Here is a 23,290-nt window from a genome sequence, read left to right as displayed (position 1 = left end):
GGTACTCCAGTATAAAAACTTGATGTAGCAATGGCGCAAATCAGTCTCCAAGGGAGAGGTGAACATTTCTGTGCCATTTATGCTGAAGGAATCTTTACACTAAGCCTGATACCTGCAAGCTCAGAGCCTGAGGGGCTGCTGTGAAGATCAGGTTAGATGGCAGCAGTGTGGAGCAGCTCCTCTCGGCAAATGCTCAGTACCTTAGTTCTTACCAGTCGGGATGAAATTCAGTTCCATTTTACGTCACCTGTGTTTAAAGCCTTGAAAACAGAGTAATATTAATGTAAATAGGTCCAAAGAATTCAGATGCAGATCAATACTATTTGGGAATGGCCTATTTTTTAAGCAGTTTTATGGCGATGATAAATATTTTAGGAGGCTTATAACAGCCACCCTCAAAAAAAAAAAAAAAAAAAAAAAAACCCAACAAAACAAACAGCAGTAGTGAAGCAGGGCGTGTTTGGCCTGTTAAGAAGCTAGCTAAGTTCAACGCTTGAATTTTTAACAGCTTCCAAAATTAGAGATAATTTTGTTTTTAGATATTTACCAGCATTTCTATGTATGCACACTTCAAAAAACTTTTTGAACACAGATATCAATTCTAACGTCAGCATGTATTAGGTATTAATGTTAAAAACTTAAATAATGTTGTAATAGTTAGTATCTTTAAAATTATAGCCAATTATATACAAAGCTTACAGGATTCATTTCTCAACTTTTCTGACTTCCTCTTTTCAACATGCTTAAGCCTTTAAGTACTTTGTCCTGGCTTTCCCTCTTCATTCTATGATAGCCATTGCCCTGTAGGACAAAATACTCTCTAAGCAATGAAAATAATGTACGGATACACAATTTTAAAAAAAGCTAGCTAAGGCTCCTGATCCAACTTTGGAGCAGACAGCTTTAGTTCCAGGCCTTGCTTCTGACTGCACTTTCTTGTTACCGTGCGGCTTCGATGGTGGCCACAGTGGACTGTGGGGTCGGCCGGCTGTCACTCCAGTGGACACCTCACCTTGAGTCCCTGGCTCCTGGGTTCAGCTGACCACGCCCTTTCTATTGCAAATCCTGAGGAATGAACCAGTAGATAGGAACTCTCTCTCTGCCTCTCAAATAGATGGTTACTTTTTCTAAGAGTAAAATAGCAGAGTTTGATTTAGCATAGCATATTTTTGACAATGCGTGCTTATTTAGAAAGCAGAGATAGAAAGAGGGTTTCTGTCTGCCGGCTTCTGCTTGCCTTAGCCAGGGCTCGGTGGCTGCAGCTCGCAGCTCAGCGCTGGTCACCCCTCTTGGTGATCCCTCAGCATCACCTGCGCCTCCCAGCACACCTGTGCCCAGGAGCTGATTGGAGAGCACAGAGTCTGGCTCTCCTCTATGGCATGCTTGTGACCAGCTTGCTGCTCGGTCACTGAGGGACGGTCAACTACCCATCTTAGATAAAGATAGGACTTTTGTGAGGGCAAGACCGCAACTACTATCAGCATAACCAAATGTCTGAGAAAAATGAAATCACAGTGATGCTGGATATTTTAGGAGCTGTTAGAGTTTATAGGTGCCATTTGTGTTATTTCGTGATTTTGTTAGATTGTCAGTTTTTATGCTGGCTTTATTCACTCCTTTTTCGTTTATTTGTCTTCATGAGATAAAAACAGTCCAAGTGTAACATTTCAGCAAGACTACGTTTCAAAAAACCAAATATGATAAATTATTGATTACTGTTTGTTTTATTGAGCTCTGCCTGTTATTTCAAGGATTGCATATAAATTCCTCATTTCTCATGTAGTTCAACTATGAGTAGTTTTTTTTTACTAAGAATAATTCTTGAAAGCAGCAAATTCATTTGGATGCATTGTGCATGTAATATTCGTTGAAAATAATACGAAGTACTTGCCAAGATAATTAATATGTGCATAATTATATGTACCAAAATTGAAAATAGAAAGTAACAGTGCAGGTGCAAGCCTCCATCTATTTCCTTGTTTCTGTTCTGGTGCAATTTGAAGATTACTTGTTAGGTAGAATGTTTTTAGTGTTGTAGTATTTGAAAGGCGTAATTTGGTTAGACTTAAGTTGCCTGTTATTCTGGAGACCAGCTAACAGTAAAAATTGTTGACAGTAAGTTGCTTGTTTGAGCTACTATGTTCATAGTCATGTTGTTCAACTTTAAAAACATTTTAGCTGGAGCAGATTTATTTTTTATTTTTGCAATACTTTGTGAAAATTCTAATTGCATTTATCATCAAGGGCATGCATCTAGACGTTTGCTAATTTTTATTGTCTTTTTAAATGTCAAAGAGGCAAAATGATACATAAATATTTGCTTAATAGAAGCCGACGGAAACCAGTTCCTTGGAGTAGTAGCAGATCTAAGGCTCTTGCAAGTTCTGCTTAAAGCCATGTGAATGTTGACCCTTTTAAACCTATTAACATAACATGGATCTAAGCTATGTGTGAACTAGTTTCACCTGAAACTTCTAAATTCATAAGGATGCCTGTCTCAGTCAATATAATCATTAATTTGACAATGTTTGTTGTTGAATAGGCAGGGTTTTCTTCAGTGATGGCTGTTGAGTAGGCGGGGGTTTGGTCAATGACGGCTGTTTGAATTTGGAGGGGCAAAGGCTACTGCCCGGTTGGTGATTTTTTTCTAGCTGAACTAAACTTTCACTGTTGCACCTTAACATTTACCATGTGCTATCTGTTCCAAAATGCTATAAAACATAACCCTTCTTAACTTTGATTAATGATGCATCGTCAGTGTGATGAATTCTTCCCGAGTGTAATTTGAAAGATAATATCATTCTAGGGAGAAAAAGAAAACACGTTCAGGTGAGAATTTAGAAGTGACTGGATGAAATCCCATCATTACACAGTGTATTGAAGAATGTGAGAGCACCTGTAAATGTTGGCAGTTCGTCATATTCTTTGGCTCCAGGTGAAGATGTATACTCCGAAGAGCTGTACGGTTTACTATACGCCTTGAAGGCTGTTTGATTTGACTTAAAAACGTTTTTAGCACGTTGAACAACGGCCCAGATAATTTGTACATGCTTAGTTCCCTTCTCTTGCTGTTGCTGTTAGTACTGCTGTATTTAAATCTTGTGTTCAGAAACAACAAAAAAAATGCAACTAAAGTTGTATCAATGTTTGGAAATATTTTGCTAAACTATATTACAGTGTTATTTTAAAAATTGTGCTTTTATTTACATAATATTAACCCATTTGTGTGATATGTAATAGTATTTCAATGTGTGTGTATAATTAGCTAACTGCTAATCAGGCAGCTAGCTTTTGCCCTTATCGTGTTTTTAATGCTAACAGCTTAATATCTACTATGTTCTTGTGAACTATACTAACAATGCTGTTCTGTTGAACACAGGTATACTTTGTATCTCTCTACCTCTCCCTTCCCAGTATGTTTAGATTAACTGCATTATTAATTTCCATATATGAGCAAGAACATGCAGTATTTCTCATTTTATGTCTGTCTCATTTCCTTAACATACAGTTCCACCAATTTTACTATAAATGACATAATTTCATGTTTTTATGGTTGAATAATATTCCTTTCTATGTATATGCACTGTGTTTTATTTCTCCATTCCTATAGTTGGGCAGCTGGGATGATTTTCTGAGTACTGACGTAAAAGCTAGTGGTGGGGCATCTCTCTCTGATTGGTGACCTCATCCCAATCACTATTGTTCGTATCAAAGCCTTCTCGTGTTCTGCTGGTGTCTTCTTGAGTAGATCTAGTAGGTTTAGACCTTATGATTGGAGTTTGATCCATTTGGAGTCTGTTTTCATTTAGAATAAGAGGGAGAGGGAAGAAGAAGTTTCAATATGCTACTTATGAATACCCAGTTTCCCCACCACCATTCACCAAATTGGCTTGTCGTTTCTCTAGGCTGTGTGTTGGCCATTTGTTGAGAATCTGGATTTATTCCTGAGATCTGTATGCTAGTCCAATATTTTGTGTATCTGTGTTTATGCGACAACTATGCTGTGTTTTACTGTTATCTGTACAGCGTGTCTTGAAATCACACATTTTGATATTTTTGGTTTTGTGTTTTTTGTTGAATATTGGTTTGGCTTTTATTTTTCTTACGTTTCAACATACATTTTAATTTTTTTAGGGTTCTAAAAAAATGCCACTGGGTGTTTCCTGGAATTCTGTTAAATCAATCACTTTCTTCGTATAGAATGAACACTTTAAATAACAACAATTCACCCAAAGTGTGAACATGAGACTTCCCCACTTTTTAAATGTTTTCAGTTATTTTGCTAGTGCTTTGTGAGGTGTTCACGTTCTTGTTAAGTTTATTCCCACGTATTTGTTTTTCTTTGTATCTATTGTGAAGAGGCGTGTTGACTTTATCGCTGGTTTTCTTAGTGAATTCATTATTTATGAAGTGCTACTAATGTTTATGCTGATTCTGCAGCCTGCATGCTAACTGAAGTAATTTGTTAGTTCTCATAGTGTCCTGGTGTAGAATCTTCAAGTTTTTTTTGCATATAGAATTAACTAATCTGTAAAAAATGGATATTTTGACTTTTTCTTTTACTGGTTGTATGCCTCTTAGTTTTTTCTCTTGTCTAATTGCTTTGCCAAGACTTGCAGCAGTATATCAAACAACGGCCATGAGAGCAGACAGGCATATTTAGTTCCAGATAATTGTCTTCACTTTCTCGCACACAGCATTGTACCAGCTGAGAGAGTGTGTCATAGGTAGACTTCAGGACGTTGAAGCATACCACCCTTCGGTGGCTCATCTGCTCAGGTTTCTTTTTAAATCATGAACACATGCTGGACTTTATTGCTGTTTTCTTCTACATGCGTTGTGCTAATCCTGTCATTCTTATCTTTCTCTGTATTGATGAGATGTATCACATTTATCGATGTGTATATATGGAATTACCCTGGCATCCTTGGCATAAATTACACGTAGTCACATTGATCTTTTTGATGTGCTATTGGATTGCATTTGCCAGTAATATGTTGATATATTTTGATGAATAGGGATATTGATCTACAGTCTTTTTCTTTCTCTCTCTCTCTCTCTTTTTTATTCTGTTGTTTGGTTTAGTTAGAAGGATAATGATTGCCTAATTTGAGTTTGGAAGGATTCTTCACCTTTAAACGTTTTAGAATAGTTGGAAATAACTGGTCTTAGTTTATTTTCTGTGTCTTTTTCAAAGTTCTTTGTTACTGTCATTTTCCATGACTAAGTTTTGTAGACAAAGTGACAATTGGCTCCCAGTCTTCCTCTCCATTTTACTTTTCCATTATTTCCCCCATGTGATAACAGTAGTGTGGTACTTTAGCAAGAGTTCCAAGGTTAGCATTCTGCTATTTAAGTATGTTATGGCTTCACTGAATTCTACAATAAATTTCAAGAAGAACTTACCCTAATGCTCCACAAGCTGTGCAAAAGGATATGATGCCTGATGTGCCACCCATGGTGATGAGGCAGGCTGGGTTTTAAACAGCATCCCTGCTCCCCCATTGGTCTACAAAGATTCTGTTGCTGTTTTGGCTTATGGTTGCATTAAGAAATCCCAGGATCCACACACATCTATGTTTTGATTCACCTCCTGCTACCCCAGGGGTTCCCTCTTCCCATTTGTCTGTTGATGGGTCTGGAATTGCTGTTGGGGTATCTGTTCACTGCAGCACCTCTGCACTGTTTCTGCTGCTTCTCTGTGTCCCTGAGACCTCAGGTGTCCTGCTGCTGATCTCCTACTCCTAGCACTTGGGATTGCTTCTTCTGCTAATCCTTCTCTGCCCACTTTAATGTGTCCTCCCCCTGCTCAGCCATTTTGTGTCTCCTTGCTCTCAATGTCTTTATGTCTCATGTGGAGGTAATCTGTGAATAGAAATTATCTGTTTCTTGTACGGTTTTCCAGATTTTGGGCATATACTAGTTCATAATTTTCCTGTTATGATCTTTTGTGTCATTGTGGTATCAGTTGTATCCTCTCTCCTCTCCTCTCTGCTTTTAATTGTTTGAATTGTAAGTCCCTTTATTCTCGGCTCATCTGGTAAGAGCTGTTGGATGCACTGTTGTGTTCATGTCTTTCAGATCAATTTGATAACACTGCACAGTTTCACTGTTGACACTTTGAACGAGATTATCTGTGCACTTATCACAGATGGTGCTGAAGTCCCCACTTTTAAATTTTGAAATACTAGTTTCCCGTTAGATCTGATGATACTTGATTTATAAGATTGTGTGCTTTCATATTAGGTGCATATGTTAATCTTTGTGTCTTAAAGCTAAATCCATCCCTTGAAAGTTACAAAGCAACCCTCTTCCACTGCATTTATTCCTGCTCGTGTGAATCTACTGTGGCTGTTGCAGTCTACCCTCTGCTTACTGTTGTCTTTCGTTTGCTTGGCAAATAATTTTGCCTCCTTCCAAATTCAATCTTCACCTTTGAATCAAGTTTGTTGTAGATAGCATGTTACAGGGTCTCATTTTAAAAAGATGGTCAATCAGTATCTTTTCATTTGGAAATTTAATCAATTTACCTTCAAACTTGTTGTTTTCAAGTAAAGGCAGATGATTAATATTATTATTACTATTTTTGATTCATTTTAGTTTTTGTTTTTAGCTTCCTCCTCTCTCGTTAGTTTTGTGATTTTGCTTCACTGTGTTGTAAAGACCGAATCTTCCATGATTCTGTTTTGTATCTCTCCCCTTGTATGGGCTTTCTGCTTCTCTGTGTTTTCATGGTGGTTGGCTCTCCTGCTGTTGGTTCAGGTCTTAGGATCCCTCTTCACATCTTTTGTAAAGCGCAGTCTGTTGTTGATGAATTCCCTTCAGAACCTGGAACATGCCGTTCCATCCCCTACTGGGCACAGTGTTTCTGTCGCCCGGTCTGCTGTTTACCTAGAGAAGCTTTTGTTAAAAGTCACACTGTGCTTTTTCTTCTGTGATTTTTAGAATTTTCTACCTTTTGCCCTCTTATTCACCAATAATCCCAAGTGTTCTTTAAATAGTTTCTTAGAGGCCATATTTCTTGTTTTCTATTTTTTTTCTTAAAAAAGCAGCACATTTTTTCTCATAATGTCAATTTTGAGCTTCAGATATCTTCCTTTTACTTGATTTAGCCTGTGATTGTGTTTTTAAACTATTTTTTTTTAATCACTCTGTGCTTCATTTCTAAAATTTCCATTTGGTCCTTTCCAAGATCTGGATCTTTTTAATGAGTTTTGCATTGATACCATGCATCAACTTCCCAATTCATTTACATTCTTTTTGTATTTTGTCTTATCTTCTTCAATTTCTTTAAACTCCTTCCTTTGGATTTTGTATGAGATATTTTGTCAGTACCTGTTTGCTGCTAATTAGTATGTTGTTCTCTGGATGTTAAATTAGTACTTGAACTTTTTATGTTCGTACATTAATACTTGCCCCTGGAAAGTCACTTTTCTGTGTTGTTTTAGAGGGTGACTTTTGCCCCTCAAGGTATGTTTTTAGCATCAGTTTGGTGGGCCAAGTTAGCTCTAACTCTGCTTGTACACCTAAAAACTCTCAGCTTGTTCTGCTGTAATCCCCAGAGACAGCGGGCTATGCAGTGCTTGTTCACAGTACTCATGGGGTTGCATGGGTTGGGATGAGGGTCTCTGGCAGTGGGGAGGGGGCAAGCATGCATGCACATGGGTCACATTGGAAAGATTCTGAAGCAGTATGAGTTTGGAGTGGTGCAAGGTTCACCACAGAGCTGATTCTTAGTCCAGAGTGCTTGTCAGCCTTTAGCAGTGGGACTGGGGTCCCAGGACCCAAGCACCCATTCACGGTTCCAGCATGGTAGCATAGTTCCAGCAGTGGGACTGGGGCCCAGGACCCAAGCAACTATTCACGGTTCCAGCATGGTAGCATAGTTCCAGCAGTGGGACTGGGGCCCAGGACCCAAGCACCCATTCATGGTTCTGGCAGGTTAGCACAGTTCCACGTGGAAGTACCCGGTAATAGATATAAGCCACTATTATGGTTCTTAATTTATGTGTCTGTATATTTTAAATATAACAATATATTTCAATATAGCAAAGTATTTTTAATTTGCTACTTGAAATGATCATTGTTATTACTGAGTGAAATATATGTGTCTACTAAATAGACAAATTGTTTGTGAATATTTTCCAAATTGCTAATAATAGTTAACTTAGAAGCATACTTAAATATGATTTATTTTTGTACATTTGAGTTAAATATACAAATAAGTTAAAACAAACAAAAGCTAAATTATGCATAAATGTAATCCCTGAGTAGCAATTTATTATTATGGCATATATATTATAATTTTACACATGTTTACATGTTTTACTGTTATAAATTTATGCTTTTTTGTTAACCAAAAAAATACTCAAACCTGTTAAAAATTAAATATAATTCAACAAAATCAAAGATAAAACATATTTCCATGTTATGAAGTATCATATGTATATGAAACAGGAAAGAAGAGGTTAAGGCCAGAAGGAAAAAAAAAAGGTTTTTGTTTTAACTCCTAACAATTTATAGCCTTTATAGCCTTTTGATTTTGACATATGCTTTCTAAATTTTTTATTTGCTTATTTTTTAGGCTACTTAGGTATTACCTGCTTTGTTTGTGTAATTGTTTAACTTAGTGAAAATCAGCAGGTCCATACACAGTCTTACTATGGAGAAAGGTGATGTTTAACTGTGTGACACGTGCCGGACAGAGCATCCCCACGTGTCAGCATTTTATTTATTTCATATGAGTTAGGAAGACTTTCATGTTTTCTTAAGGTAGAATGGCATTCCATCACTTATTTTTGTTGTTTATACTTTTTGGCTCTAAGTTTAAAATTTTTCTGCCAGTCTAGGTTATTTAATAGGCCACATAAAAACAAATGGAATATGGATAACAGGTTTCATTTGAAGGTTGAAATAGTATTTGGCTTGTGTTGCTGAAATAAATACATACTTGTGTAATATCTTAATATAAACAGTTAACACCATTGATTTCAATATTTTATAAACATAAGATAAAAAGCAGACGTTGTTACTATCTTTGTAATTGATAGATTTTTTTAAAAAGGAAATCTACAACTCAGGCTTAGTTTAGATTACTCTGTTTTAAAAACATTACTTGAAATATAGAAATTTCTACTAGTGTGAAGTGTTAGCATTGGTTGAATTTGTTTTGGCGGCCAGGTCCTTTGATAATTGTTAAGATTTGGAGCAAGCATCAAAGGCTTGTATGTGTTAGAGACGGCGATTTATGTGTGTAGGTCACATCTGCCATTTTATTTATAGGCCGTTTACCAACTCAGTATAAAACAGCGCCTAGGTAAATTGATATTCACTGATTCGTTCCAGAACCAGATTGTGAGGAATCTTAATCCATTTACAAAAGGTCTTGAATGGGAAGGTTTCAGTGTAAAGTCTATTATTTAAAATGATAACCAGCTTAAAAATTAAAGTAGTCACATTCCCAAGGGAGAGGACAAAGTAATTCTCGCCTATCCTTCCTGAATTTGTCTTTTTTGCTGAGGACATTCGCAAAGAAATAAAGCCTACGCTTGTCTTCCTAATACCAAGCCCTCATAAACCTCCAAGGTTCTTCCCTTGGTGTGTGAGGCAAGCTCATGCAGTATGCTAAATCCTGCTGAAGTCTTGGTTGCACTGCCCCCACACTTTACGCTAATTGCAGTTTTCCCAGGTACTGTGACAATCATAAAAATGATTTAAAAAACGCTTTTCACTTCATGGCCTTCTATGTAATGATGGAACAGAGTGACAGCCAAAGGTCATGTACCATCAATACAATAAGGACTAGAGCAGATGCGCTCAGGATATCAAGGAGGTGCAGAGTGTGGGTACTTCCACAAGTCGTTCCTGGGCCTGTGGGGTAAGGCAGCGGGAATCGGAGGGCGGAAGGTGCAGCTTCCAGACAGACAGGAAAGCTGAGTGAAGGCACCCCTCCAAGTCACCGCAGGGGCACAGGTGGGAAGACACCCCACTGAGTCACCTCGGGGGGCACAGGTGGGAAGACACCCCACTGAGTCACCTCGGGGGCACAGGTGGGAAAGGTGAAACAACCTGGCATTGACTAGGCCACCATGGACAGACAGCTGTTGATGAACACTTCCAAATACTGTATACTTTCCTCAGTTGCTTTATCACCAAGAACTGCTCAGTACTGCTTAGTTGTCCTCTTTTAGATTAGCTGTATTTCATGCTTCAGTCGTGATGTTCACAAAATACCACTTCTGTGTGTCTGAGTTATACTTGATGCGAAGGCTTTGAGGGTTGCCTGGGGTCACTTACCAGTTGGACTGTAACTCCTCATGGTGCTTAGGACAGGGTATTTAAACTCTCCAACCTTCAGTTGCTTTATCTTTACAGCAGCGATACAAAGAGTTGTGCTTTGAGATTACGTGTTGTGATGTTTTAAAGATGCTTAGCATCATATGGTGCCTAACTAGTCCCTTTGGTAGAGAGCAGTTGTGATTATTGTATTGATAAATGTCAATTTTTCCTTTTGAATATGGCAAATTGGATCAAATATTAGGAATAAAATACTTAGACTGACATATTTGATTCTTTAATTATATTTTCTTCCTTTTTTAAAAAGGCAAAATCTCAAATATTATCCAGTGTGTTGGAGGCAGCGCATCAGTTCATAAAGGAAGCTGCTCTGGAGAACACTGCTATAGGAGAGAGTCCTGGAGGTCGGCAGGAACCCCGCGCACCTGTGCATCGGGGCAGCTCTGCGGTAAGCTGAAGGAACAGAGAAAACGCTGTGTCCTGTGGGGACTGTGGCTGTCACTACTCATACCCTTAGTTGGAGCTGTAGAGTTTTACGGAGTATTTCCCAAAATCATTAAATAAGGGTTTGGTTTTTGTTATTCAAATATATCTTGACTGTAGGAAATCCTAGGAAATCCTTCTGACTAGAGTATTTGGTTTCCATTTGATGCTAATTTTATTTTTTCTTTAAAAATTTGTTATTTGAAAGCCAGACTTACAAGAGACACAGGGAAAAGGAAATCTTCCAGCACTGTTCACTTCCCAAATGATGAAAATTTCTGACTCTGTGTCAATGTGACGCTGGGAGCCAATGAGCTTCTTTCAAGTCTCCCACTGTCTGCAAGTCCCATTAGCAGGACCCATCCCAGGAATATCAGCAGGGAGCTGGAGCAGAAGTTGGATAGTACGGGCTTGAATTAACACCCATATAGGGTGCCGACACCACAAGCAGTAGCTTTACTCACTTTACCACCACACAGGAACACACTGATGTTCTGATGAATGATCTTTTGACCACTTGGCTTTTTGGATAATTCTGAGATGTCAAAACTAAACAGATAATCGAAGAAAACAAAAAAAATCAGTGATACAATTTAAAACTTTTATATTGGACTCAGAGAACAAAAAAATACAAAATGTTACCAAGCACTTTAGGTGACAAGTAATTATGGCTATTTAAACCCAGACTCATGGGCCCAGCACGGTAGCCCAGTGGCTAAAGTCCTTGCCTTACACATGCTAGGATCCCATATGGCACTGGTTTGTGTCCCAGTGGCTTCATTTCCCATCCAGCTCCTTGCTTGTGGCCTGGGAAAGCAGTCAAGGACAGCCAAAACTTTGGGACCCCGCACCCATGTGGGAAACCTGGAAGAGACTCTGGGCTCCTGGCTTCAGATTGGCTCAGCTACGGCTGTTGTAGCTGCTTGGGGAATTAATCAATAGATGGAAGATCTTCCTCTCTGTCCCTCCTCTTCTCTGTATATCCCACTTTGCAATAAAAAGAAAATAAAATCTTTAAATAAATAAAACCAGACTCATGCCGAATTCTGGCACATGTTGAGTTTGACTACCAATCTTAGAATGTGCTGGACAGGCTTTAGTCAGTTCACGTGTACACTTTTACAATCAATCTGTAATGCATTTTTACTAGCAAACAGACATCAGATTTTGGCCTGTGTTAAAATCTTCATTCTTGCAGATGTTACACATTCTTTCTCCTGTAGTTCAGAAATAGTGACTAACTAAACAAGATCATACTGCTAACTGGTAGCCCAAGTTTGGGATGATTTTAAATGTTATTTCTGATGCATGCTTACAGACATACATTAAACGAACTCTATGCTTCGAGGATCCCTTTCCAGGGAAAGGACTATGCGCGAATCTTCCAGGCAAATTAGCACAATGCTCACGGCTTTCACCTTCGATAGATTTGCTGAGTGCTTTGTGAAGAATCCTCAGACGGGGTACAGACTGCTAGCTAATTATGGTCATACTGACAGCCAGATGCTGTCCTAACTGTTTGACACACATTACTTCCTTTTGTGTTTGCTTAGAAGCAAGGATGGTGGTAGTGCACTCTTTTAATAACTTTCCCAAGATATCATTGGTAGTAGGACGTAAGTGCAATTCAGGCTATGATTTAGGAAGTTTCTTCTTGATACTTTCCATTTTAATTTATCCTGTGTAAAAATAAGGGGGATAAATTAGTGGCTATTATTTACTTAACACCTTCTTCTAGGAGTTGTTCCTTTTCTGGACACATAAGTTGATGAGAAAGTTAGAGAGGAGGCTGTGTTTTTCATCCTTACAATAAATTCTTACAATGTTTGCGGAAAATGGAATAAGATCTTTTTTTTTTTTGGTGCAAAATCTTTTGAAATTCATGCATAAAAAAGCTCTTTAAAAGAGTAACCGAGATGTGATACATAAAGAAGTATGCATGGATTTGAGTGATGTTTGCATCAAAATAAACTTGTCCTTTCCATTCTGGTTTTTTTTAAGCAAATATTTGAAGTACCTTGTATGTATATTATGTAGGCTTTCTGCCTCTTGTGCTAATTTGAAATAATTAATTCATTGGTCAGTGTTATGGCCAATTGCAGACCTGTTAAGGTCTCATGGTCGAGCTCAGTTTCCATGTGAGGTGTGTGTAGATATATGTGGTTTGGAGCCATGACTAGTGTTGGGAACGCTGCACGTGTGCCCTAAGATGGTCCTGAGACCTCTCCTCCTCTCGGAGCTTGGCGGTACACAGGTTTCAGGAAGTGCCTTCTGATTGGCCCGTAGCTGCATGCTTGGCACGTGTGGTATGCGTGATCAGAGTTATGATTGGTCTGCCCACGGCGTACATCGGTGACCTTTTAGCTGATTGGATTGGGATTGTATATAAGAGGTGGGGGTTTCAGGAAGAGAGAGAACAGGAAGAAGAGAAGGAGACGGACAGAGACGGGCGGAGACGGACGGAGACGGACGGACGGACAGAGATGGAGGACATGGCATGATGGACAGACAGAAGAAGACTGGGGGCGACGAGGAGACTGGGGAATGAAGCAGAGAGAAGGAAGAGGAAGAAGAGGAAGAAGAAGTCAAGTCGACCGGCTGGGAAATGGACTGGTTGGAAGAATAAAGTGGCTCTTGAATCAGAACTTGGAGTATTGGGTGATTTCTTCTGCGGGACGGGAGTCTCCAATAGACTAGAGCGTGAGTTTTGGGTGCTTATGTATGTGATGCAGGGAACTCAGACAACATCTGTACTCTTAGCCAAAATGCCAGGGCCAGGAACCTCATTTTTAATGAACACATCCGCGGAACTTTAATGGCTTGAAGAGTTGCAATGGTGCCAACTATGGTGACTTACGGTTTTTGAATGGGTTCCAGCCAGTGGGAGGTATCCTTCCAAAGAATGCTACTGGAATCCATTTTGTATTTCGGCAGCATGCATAATAGACACAATGACAATTTTCCTACTGAATTTCCCTAAGGAAAATGCCTCTTCTCTTTTCCCCAACCTTTAGATGTCACTGTTTGAGTTACCTCATCTAGCTTTCCAAGAAAACAAAAGAAGTTCTTTTTTTATGATTTATTTATTTCTTTTGGAAAGTCATTTACAGAGAGAAGAAGGAGAGACAGAGAAAGATCTGTCTGCAGGTTCACTCCCCATGTGGCCGCAACAGCCAGAGCTGAGCTGATCTGAAGCCAGTAGCCAAGAGCTTCCTCTGGGTGCAGGATGCCAAAACTTTGGGCCATCCTCCACTGTCCTCCCAGGCCACAATCAGGGAGCAGGATGTGAAGTAGAGCAGCTAGGACATGAACCGGTGTCCATATGTGACCCTGGTACATGCAAGGTGAGAACTTTAGCTTCTAGGCTTCTGTGCTGGGCCTCAAAGTGGTTATTTTCTACAACCCTTTTTCCTCCTCCTCAGTATTGGTCTGCCTGATCTGTCCTAATAGAATATCACAGGCTGAATGTTTTAAACAAAATTTACTTTGTCACAGTGTTGTAGACTGCAAGTCTCAGATCAAGGATTTGGAAGACTCAGTTTCTGGTGAGGCGCTTTGTCTTTATTTCCAAGTGGCTAACTGCTGCTGTGTCCTTCCGTGGCCTTTTGTCTGCACAAACACGGAGGAGGAGTGTGTGAAGGGAGTGTAAACCAGGAGAGAAGAGAAGCAGAGCATGAACCGGGACTGTTGGATGAAGCTCTGCCTGTGTGACCCCTTCCTCTCCTAACCTCTTCATAGAGCCGTCTCCAAATGTGGTTTCGGAGGTTAGGGCGTCAGTCCATGAGCAGAGGCGGGGGCCCTAACTCAGCAGACCACGGTCACCATCTAAAAATATTCCTGAATGTTTGCTCACTTCAGTAAACTGTGGCTAGCTTTTCTTTTTTCTTTTTAAGACTAACAAGGTTATAAAGCAGCTGCCTTTTTTCTTTCCTCTTGTAGGACTTAGTCAACACTTTTGGTTTTCTATGTTTGCATTTCTGTATCCAAATCTTATATACTTCACATATTGATCTATAAACATGCTTTATGCACGCAACACTATTTCATATAAGTGTATTCCGAAACCTTCCCATTAAATGTAGAATAAAATGCTGCATTTATTGAATGTAAAATGATCTTTTAAAGTATCTAATTACCGCTGATGAATATTTATGTTGCTTTTGTGCCAGCATAAATGAAAATATAGACTAACTTTGAAAAAAATTGCACGCATATTAATAAAATAGAATTCTGAAGTTGCTAGGTGAAAGGATTACACATTTTTAAAGTTGGTTGATAGGGCCAAATGGCTGTATCATTTTAATTGCTTTCTTGAATAAAAATCCACTGTTCATCTGTGTTCCATGCTGTTGTTAACTTGTTAATGTTTGGTTTTGTTGCTTTCTGCCTTGAGTTTCTGTGTGGCAGCAGGTCCTTCATGATCTGCTTGTCTGCCTTCTCGCCCATACGCTGTCGTTCTTGGTGTGCTGTTGTGTCAGTACGCTTCTGCCCCCAGCTCTGTGCATCCCACGGTGCCGGTGGACTCATAGCGCGTGTCTGATTCCCCTGCTCTGCACTAGTGCCCTTAAAATTTTTTGCCTATGGAATTCTTACATTTTAAATGTTCTTTATTTCCTTTAAAAATAATGAAAAGAAAATAAATTTCTCTTGTTTCATAAATACAGTTTTAAGCACAATTCTTATTTTCCCTTTCGGAGCCTGGTTCAGCTGCACCTGTTTTTGGTGTGTGTGTGTGTGTGTGTGTGTGTGTGTGCGTGCTAGCCTGGGTGTGAGAGTAGCTCACACACCGTCTAGTGTCAAACAAGCTCTCCAATACACCCTGCTTAGATTTAACATTTCTTTAACAATGTAGTCTCAGTGGTTTCTAATAGTTGGAAAAATCCTATTTTCAGATAAGGGCTGAACTTAGACTTAATCTTTTTTTGTGTCTTAAAGATGCACATTGGAAATTGAGGAGTTTGATCAGTAAAAATAATCCACACTTGACAATCTTAGCCACTGGTGTAAATTTTATTTTGTTTGCATTTCTTAATTTGGTGGATTTATTTTTCTGTTTCACTGATTATTGCTGAGTCCTTCCTTCATTTTGTTTTCTGATTTCGGATGGCATCTATTTATCCAGTTGACTTTCAATGAGTACTTCATTTACGTGAGGTACTGCTTTTTGCAGGGAGGTAAAAGACAGAATCCCCTTTTTCATTATCGTCTATTAGTTTAATGAATTAATTCTATGATACAGAATTGATTAATTTTATCACACAGTTCCACAGCCTCTGGGACTTCTGGTTTCTTCTAATGGGCAATAATCAAGCATGAGCAAACACGTTCAGGGGAAAACCTAAAGGATGATAAAAACTCTTATTGTAGGGAACCTGGGAGTATTGTATTTAGATGATTTTGAAACAGAGAGTGAAACATGAGCAAGGGCTGGATGAAGACGCAGGGAAGGCTGACTGCAGGCTTCGAGCATCACTGGCGCAAGGCCCTGAGGAGTGGAGGTGCTGGAAGGGGACTGGAGAGGAGAAAGGAGAGGAACTCCAAGGCAGGACACCCCAAAGTTGTGTAGGTTGCTACATATCCTAGTTGGAACTTGGGGTTTCATAGAGTTTGTGTGCAATAGTGACATTCTCAAATTTACGTAAAAGAGACGAACAAAGCAAACCCTGTTCTTGCTGATGTGGGGAAGCGACAGGGAACAGGAGACTGGGGAAGCAGAAAGGCTGGAGACTACGCTATTGCAACTTCAAGGTGAGAGCACCAGTGAGTAGCATAATAAGTCATCAGGCTCTTGTTTCGATAATTTCTGAACGCATTTTAGTTACTCATGATCTTAAAGAAACATGTAAAAACATAAACACAACTTTTGAAAGCATTTATTTGCGTGAGAGCAATACAGAGAGAAAGGGAGAGAGGGAAGGAGGGAGGGAGGGAGAGAGAGAAGAACAGAAAAAGAGAGTATAATATCTTCCAACTATTGCTTTACTCCCAAATGGCCAAGCCAGAAGCCAGCAGCTTATTCTGAGTGTCCTACATGTGTGTAAAGGCCCCAGTCATTTGAGCTGTACCCTACCACTTCCCCAGGTACAATAATTGGGAGCTGGATCTGAAGCAAAGTAGCTGGGACTTGAACTGGTGCCCCATGGGATGCTGATGCTGCCGAAGGTGGCTTAACTCCCTGTGCTACAATGCAAGCCCCCGATAAACACATGGCAACGACATTCTTAAAAGTGTGTGGTTCATAATGACTAATAAATACTCCTATCTGCACGTTTTACAAACTTGAAATTTAATCACCTGTTTTTTGTTTTAGGTAGACGTTGCAGTAGGGAAAAGAACAGAATGTACAAGTCCGGGAGAGAAGCTCTTGCTGGAAGGCTCGTTCAGCGAAGCGGCTTCCGCCCAGTCATTTCAGGAAGCCTTACGTCAGTGGAGAGCTGGCAGTCACGAAGAGGAGAGACAGAACTTACCAAAGGCAGGTACGGCTAGCTTGAAAACACAAATGCTGTAAAAGAAGAATGAATTTATCTCAATACCTGGAATGTACTTGCATGTGGAAACACTATAAGCATTGGAGCAACCGCGCTCTGACTCCTCACAGCAGTACCAGGCAGGAGCACTTGGGAGTTAGTTCATGTCCAAACCAGAACCGAGCAGGCGCTCCCTGCATTGTTCGCCATGTAAATTCAGACAGCAGAATGGATGGAGTGTTGGATTTTGTCAGCTCCTCTGTTCTTGGCGTGGTATTTCTCTCAGCATGTCTATTGCTTATCCGTAACACGTACAATGGGAGCATCTGTTTATGTGTTTCTTGAAAATCATGATTTTGGTGACTAGTGTGGACTTTTGCAGGAGATGGTAGGTTTTTTTTCCTTTTGGGAAAACTATTTCTTGATTTTAGCTTTCTTGGTAATTTTCACTTATGTATTCTAAAAACTAAACATCTAAGTGACTGAAACGTACAGTAATTGTGTAATAAGTTTTCCAGTATCTCTTGAAAGAAATCATTTAGTATTAGCATATTCGATTATTACTTTTATTGCTCTGAGTATTTTAGGGTGGTCCAAGCATTTTCTATTGAAAAGGAAATATCAGATAATAAATTTGAATCATGTCACTGACTTTCCAGACGCAGCCAGTTTTACTGTTTCCATTTCATTCATTTCCGGTGAAGGAATTCTTCTTTCTCCTTTATCACACAGTGTAATTCCTGATGCCAGGGTATCACATGGCGTCTTCTCAATGACAGCTAAATGTTTCCCTGTACTGTCACAGTCATGTCACACCAACTTCATCAATGCTTGTCAGACTTGTGGTGTGTAACCCGGTGTTTACCTTGGCTCTCTTTGGGGGATTTTGTGCCGTATATTTACAATTTTACTTTTATGCATTTGTATTCACATATGCATACAAATAGCTGTCTGTAGAAATGTGAATTCTTCTGTCACCTCGTGTCAATGCTCTGCTGTACTCTAAATGTCCTGACTTAGAGTCCTCGATGTTTTAAAAAAAGTTACAAGGGCCATCTTAGGCATTGGTGTGCTTGCACAGTGACCTTGAACTACACATTACATGTGTACATGTAGGAACAGCATCTCAGCGATGGCTTTTCTCAGAAGCGCCTGAGGAATGTTAGCTCAGTCTTCCCGACGGCAGCTGAGTTAGTCCTGCTCACAGGAGGTGTAGCGGATGACTGCCTCTCCATGCTTTCTGTTTCTTCAGCTTTGTAGGTCCAGAGAGTAAGGAGTTACTCGAATATTCCACCCTTGACCCGGCACCCTTTCCTCTTGCTCACAGCTCACATCACGAAATTCATGCCAGTTCCAGTTGTCCACCAATCAGCCATTTCACCTGAGAATCCCACCCCCAATCTCCCAGCCCCTCCCCCAACGCCGCCCACTTACCAATCAGCCTTAGGCAATCGCCTGTGACAGTCGCAGGCACCAATCTGGGAACTGCCCTCAATCCCTCCCAATCTCCACCCCCACACCTTGCAGGATCACCTGAGTGACAAAAAGCCCCCCAGGTGCAGCTCTGTCTTCTCCTTCCAGACAGCCCCTCTCCCTCCCCCTTGCCTGCCCACCACCCTAACACAGAGTACCCTCACCTTACCAAGCAGTTAAGCACAGGAATCCTCAAATGGGTTTATTGTGGCTTTCCTCTACTAGCAATATTGTATTTCTGGAAATTATAGAGATCAATGCATTAATCAAATGGCTGAAATATAGAGGGAAACTGCTTGGAAATATTCCTGTTTAACTTGTCATTTGAAACGAAAGGCAGTGGGGGCAGAGACTGACGGTTTTGCCAGCAGCTTGGTTGTTTACCATCGTACAAATCGCAGTTGCTTTGAGATTGACAATAGTTGTAACAGACCCAGAGAACCTGGTAGCCTTTTTAAATCTGGATGATAAATATTTTAGCCTTTTCAGAGTATTTCAGACAACTCTTCCACTCCGTCTGGCCATTGTTGCATGAACAGAGTCACAGACAATAAGTAAATTCATGACTGTGTTTCAGTAAAAAGTTATGAACACAGAAGTTTGAACTTCACATATTTCTTAATCATTGCAAACATAACAACTATGCTTATTTCTCAGGTTGTGCAAAAGGTGCCCCTGGTCAGATCTGGCTTGCAGGCTGTGTTTTGTTTGGTTCCTGACCTAACAAATTCTTTTCTGTTCTATTTCCATCAGTAAAAGGAATCAGAAAAGTTTATTTTTCCTAGGATAGAATAAAAATCTGCCTTTTGTACCTTTCTAAGCTCACTCCATACCTGCCTGAACTCCCCTGCTTTCCAGCATTGAGTATGCTGCAAGGAATGTGTTTGTTTTACTGTTGCATGCTTGGTAATCTTTATACGTTAGATTGACAACATGATGCTTGAGAGAGTTAGTGAGCCAAGATATCTTCCCAGGATCATTAAATTAGATTCTTTCCATCATGGACTCGGGACACATGGGTTTTTATGGGACTAGCTAGAGGTTTCATACAGAAGTTGCTTTTTCTTCCTACAGTGTGCCAGAAGGATTTTATTTAATCACCACGATGTCTTATTCAACAGTACCTTAGACCAGGACATTCATTTTATCGTGAAAAAGGTACAATCCCCACTAAGGAATCTGCTATTTTACCATCGGCAACATTATCTAGAGCTAGCTTGCTTACTGGGTTTAGGGAATGGGCCTCTTGAAGGGCCAACGTGACTCAGACCAGAAGACACTGCCTTGTGAAATCGAGGTACTTTTCCTACAGGATGCTTTATATCCTATAAAGCTCTAGTTATGTTCTCATGAAATCAGCTGTTAGGATTACCACCTTGGCTGCTGAACCTTATTATCACTGAATTAATAATAAGAATGGGGAAGGTGCAGCTTACTGCCCATGTTGGTGGAGCACAACTACCGTTGGATGCAAGGGTCACTTCTGCATAATCCAGAAAAGATGGCTTGTATCTGGAACACGAGAGGGCAATCCTACTGCTCCTTTATCTGGCGGTACTGTTTGGATGGAAACTGGCTGCACTAACAAAGTGGTGAGACCTGCCCTGTGAGTTCTTGCTGGGTTTGGCAGTTGGAGACACAGCACACTGAACAGGGACGGTCTCCCACTCCCTGTGCTGTTGCTTTAGAATGAAGAGATCTTCCACTTCTGTTGGCAGCACTTCTCAGAACAGCCTTCCTTCCACAGATCTGCTTTCAGGGACCTTCAAACCTGTCACCCTCACCCTAGACTGATTCCTGCCACCCTGGCCTCCTGCTTGTCCTCCAAACACTATAGGCATACTTTCACTTGAGGACTTTTTATTAAGGAAAGTATCAGTTATCCATGAGAATTTCGCACTGTTCACAAAAGGTAGCCACCAAAGCATGAAGCAAAAGGAAAATCAAAACCCAAATGATATGGCTTTTGTGGCAGTTCCCATGAGCTCTGCTGCAAATATTCATATAATCTGTTTGCTGATAAGCATACTAAATAAGAGCTACCTTGCTAAATGTAATACACTACTAAATGTTATCCTCCTAGAAATATCACCAATCTATTTAGTTATCAATCTATTCACAAGCAAATTAACCCCAGGCCGCCTCCCATCGTTGTGTCGTGAGTGTGTGACATTGGCAATGAGGGAAAAGTGAGTCCCAGACCATCGGCTCTAATATCCTTGTAGATTTGCAGCTGTGCCCTTGGCACTGCGACAGTGGCCTCGACAAGGGTAGGGGACAAAGGGAATCCTGTTTTCTGTTTGTTTCCTTTCTTTTTCTCCCTCGCATCTTTCATATTAACACTTTGTGAACAGTGAGAAGGAAGACTCAGTGAAGGCTTCAGTTTAGTGGATTTTATTTGGTTTTTCTCTGAATTTTATCCTTTTTTTTTTTTTTAATATAGTCTCTGTTTGGAAAGACTATAGATAGAATGACTACTCTTAATATTTGTTGTTTAGTGTTTGGGTGCAAACAGAAACTAATGATGAAGTCCACATTATGAGATTGGGGTATGTTCTAGTTTTCACATTCAAAAACATAATTTTTCTGTCTTTATTCTTCCCGTTTCTCTCTCCTGTAAATCCTGGATTTATGCTGCCTTCTCTTAGAAGGTTCCGTTCACTTTGAGGATATCTGAATAGTGACATTAATTTAATAGTACTTCAGTCATCTCTTGATCATCTAGAAATAAACCCCTATGTTGATCTTGACTCAGGAGGACCACTGTCTCCTTGAGTCTCATACTTACTACGTGGTTGCTGTTTCCCACCATGTGCAGATATTACTGGCAGTGGCTTTAATTTGTGGCTTCCTGAATGCAGGCATTTACAGAATGTTCAAGAAGTTTTGTAGTTTTCATTTTCACTTAAAAATCTGCTGCTTTAAAATAAAAAAAAAAACAAACCCATGTGAATAGTAAGAGGCTTTTGTTTTAAGAGATTATTGAAGAGAACACTCAACAAAATAATCAGTAGATTATCATTTTTTAATACTTAGTACTATTTAAATCATAATTCATTGCTCAAATAGATATCAAATCATGTGCTTCAGAATGGTGAGTTCTGTATTTTGGGGGAGATGTAGAAGGTGGAGTAACTTATACCCGTGCTTGCTTTAACTCGCACAGTTACGTTATATTGATTTTTATAGACTCACTGGAAGAATGTGAAGTACAAACTACTCTGAAAATTTGGAGAGAACCACTTCATATAGAATTTAAAGAAGACAGTCTGTCCTACATGGAAAAACTCTGGCTTAAAAAACACAGGAGGTAGTTTTTGAATTGTTATTAATATTATTAGCAAACATTAAAGCTGTTTATGTTTCTTGCTTATATGACATGACTTTGGTAGCAACTTTATATTTTCATATTTGCATAAGTAATTTAAGGCAGTATTAAATCCCTCTAAAGCTTCTACTGTTCTGAGAATTTTAATTCTATTTTTATTTGTAATGCCTCACTAATTTAGAATTTGCCTTGAGAAATAGAAATATGTAGGGGAAAAGCACAAAATGGTACAAAACTTAAACAGGAAAAACAGAGTGATAAATGAGATTATATTGCTGTCAGCATTTTTACATTAGCCTAAGTATTTGAGATAACAATTCAGAATCTACTTTTGAGATAATCAGACCTTTAATAGCGATCAAAGATATTTTAGTCAAAGATTATATCATTAGACCTACTACTTCATAAATTAGTTGGAAAGTAAAGTATTATGATGTTAAACCAAAATTATACATGAGTATAAAATATAGCCATCATAATTTTATTAGATAAGGTCTATAGATTCTCAGATTTGGGAGATACATTAATTATTATGTTTTCTTTGTAATTTTTTTTTTATTTGAAAGGCAGAGAAACACACAGAGAAAGAGAGGCAGGGACAGGCAGAGATGTCCCGTCCAAGTGCTTGGAACATCTATAGCCAAGCAAAGCTGAGACCAAAAGCCTGAGTTCCAGCCCGGGTCTCTGACACTGGTAGCAGGGACCCAAGATCTTGAATACTGGCTGTGTCCCTGCCAGGACGTACATTAGCAGAAAACTAGAGTCGGGAGAGGAGTCGGGACTTGAACCCACGCACACAGATGTGACCATGGACATCCGAGGTGACGTCCTGACCACCATGACAAAAGCCGGCCACTGGAGGAGTCTTCAAAAGCCACAATCTCAGGCTTCCATACAGCAGAGCTGCCCACATGGCGCTTTTCTGCCAAGCACCTGGAGAAGTTGCCAACTCACAGATTCTTGCTCAGTAGACCTGAAGTAGGGCCAGGATGAGTGCACTCCTGAGCTTGTAATAGCTCCCAGGCGGCCTTCTGCAGAGGGTGCTCCCACCTGGGTTCAGTTTCGAGGCGTACACAGGTGGAAGAACTCTCTACAGCGTGCCTGAGGAGTGGTCACGGAGTCCTCGCTTTTCTTCAGGCACACAACACTCTCCTGTGAGCAGGCATTCCATCTTCAGAATATTCTGCCTAGTAGGACATCTCCCAGGAGGCCATAATCTGTCTCTAGCTGGCTTCTAAGCTTC

The 23,290-nt window shown here is 39.8% G+C and overlaps 1 protein-coding gene across 2 annotated transcripts in view; it reads left to right on the top strand.

Annotated features, from left to right (window-relative positions):
- The window catches only part of ZBBX (zinc finger B-box domain containing), an 89,374-nt gene that overhangs the window by 24,379 nt on the left and 41,705 nt on the right, over positions 1 to 23,290 (top strand). For both annotated transcript variants that reach the window (XM_058661181.1, XM_058661180.1), the window contains exons 7-9: positions 10,604 to 10,744; positions 17,090 to 17,255; positions 21,909 to 22,029. In XM_058661181.1, coding sequence (XP_058517164.1) covers positions 10,604 to 10,744; positions 17,090 to 17,255; positions 21,909 to 22,029 — 428 coding nt within the window. The remainder of the gene's footprint in view (positions 1 to 10,603; positions 10,745 to 17,089; positions 17,256 to 21,908; positions 22,030 to 23,290) is intronic.

This window comes from Ochotona princeps, chromosome 3, assembly GCF_030435755.1.
Source record: "Ochotona princeps isolate mOchPri1 chromosome 3, mOchPri1.hap1, whole genome shotgun sequence".
NCBI classification, from domain to species: Eukaryota; Metazoa; Chordata; class Mammalia; order Lagomorpha; family Ochotonidae; genus Ochotona; species Ochotona princeps.
Note: the sequence above shows the minus strand (reverse complement) of the source record. Positions and strands in the feature narration are given on the sequence as shown.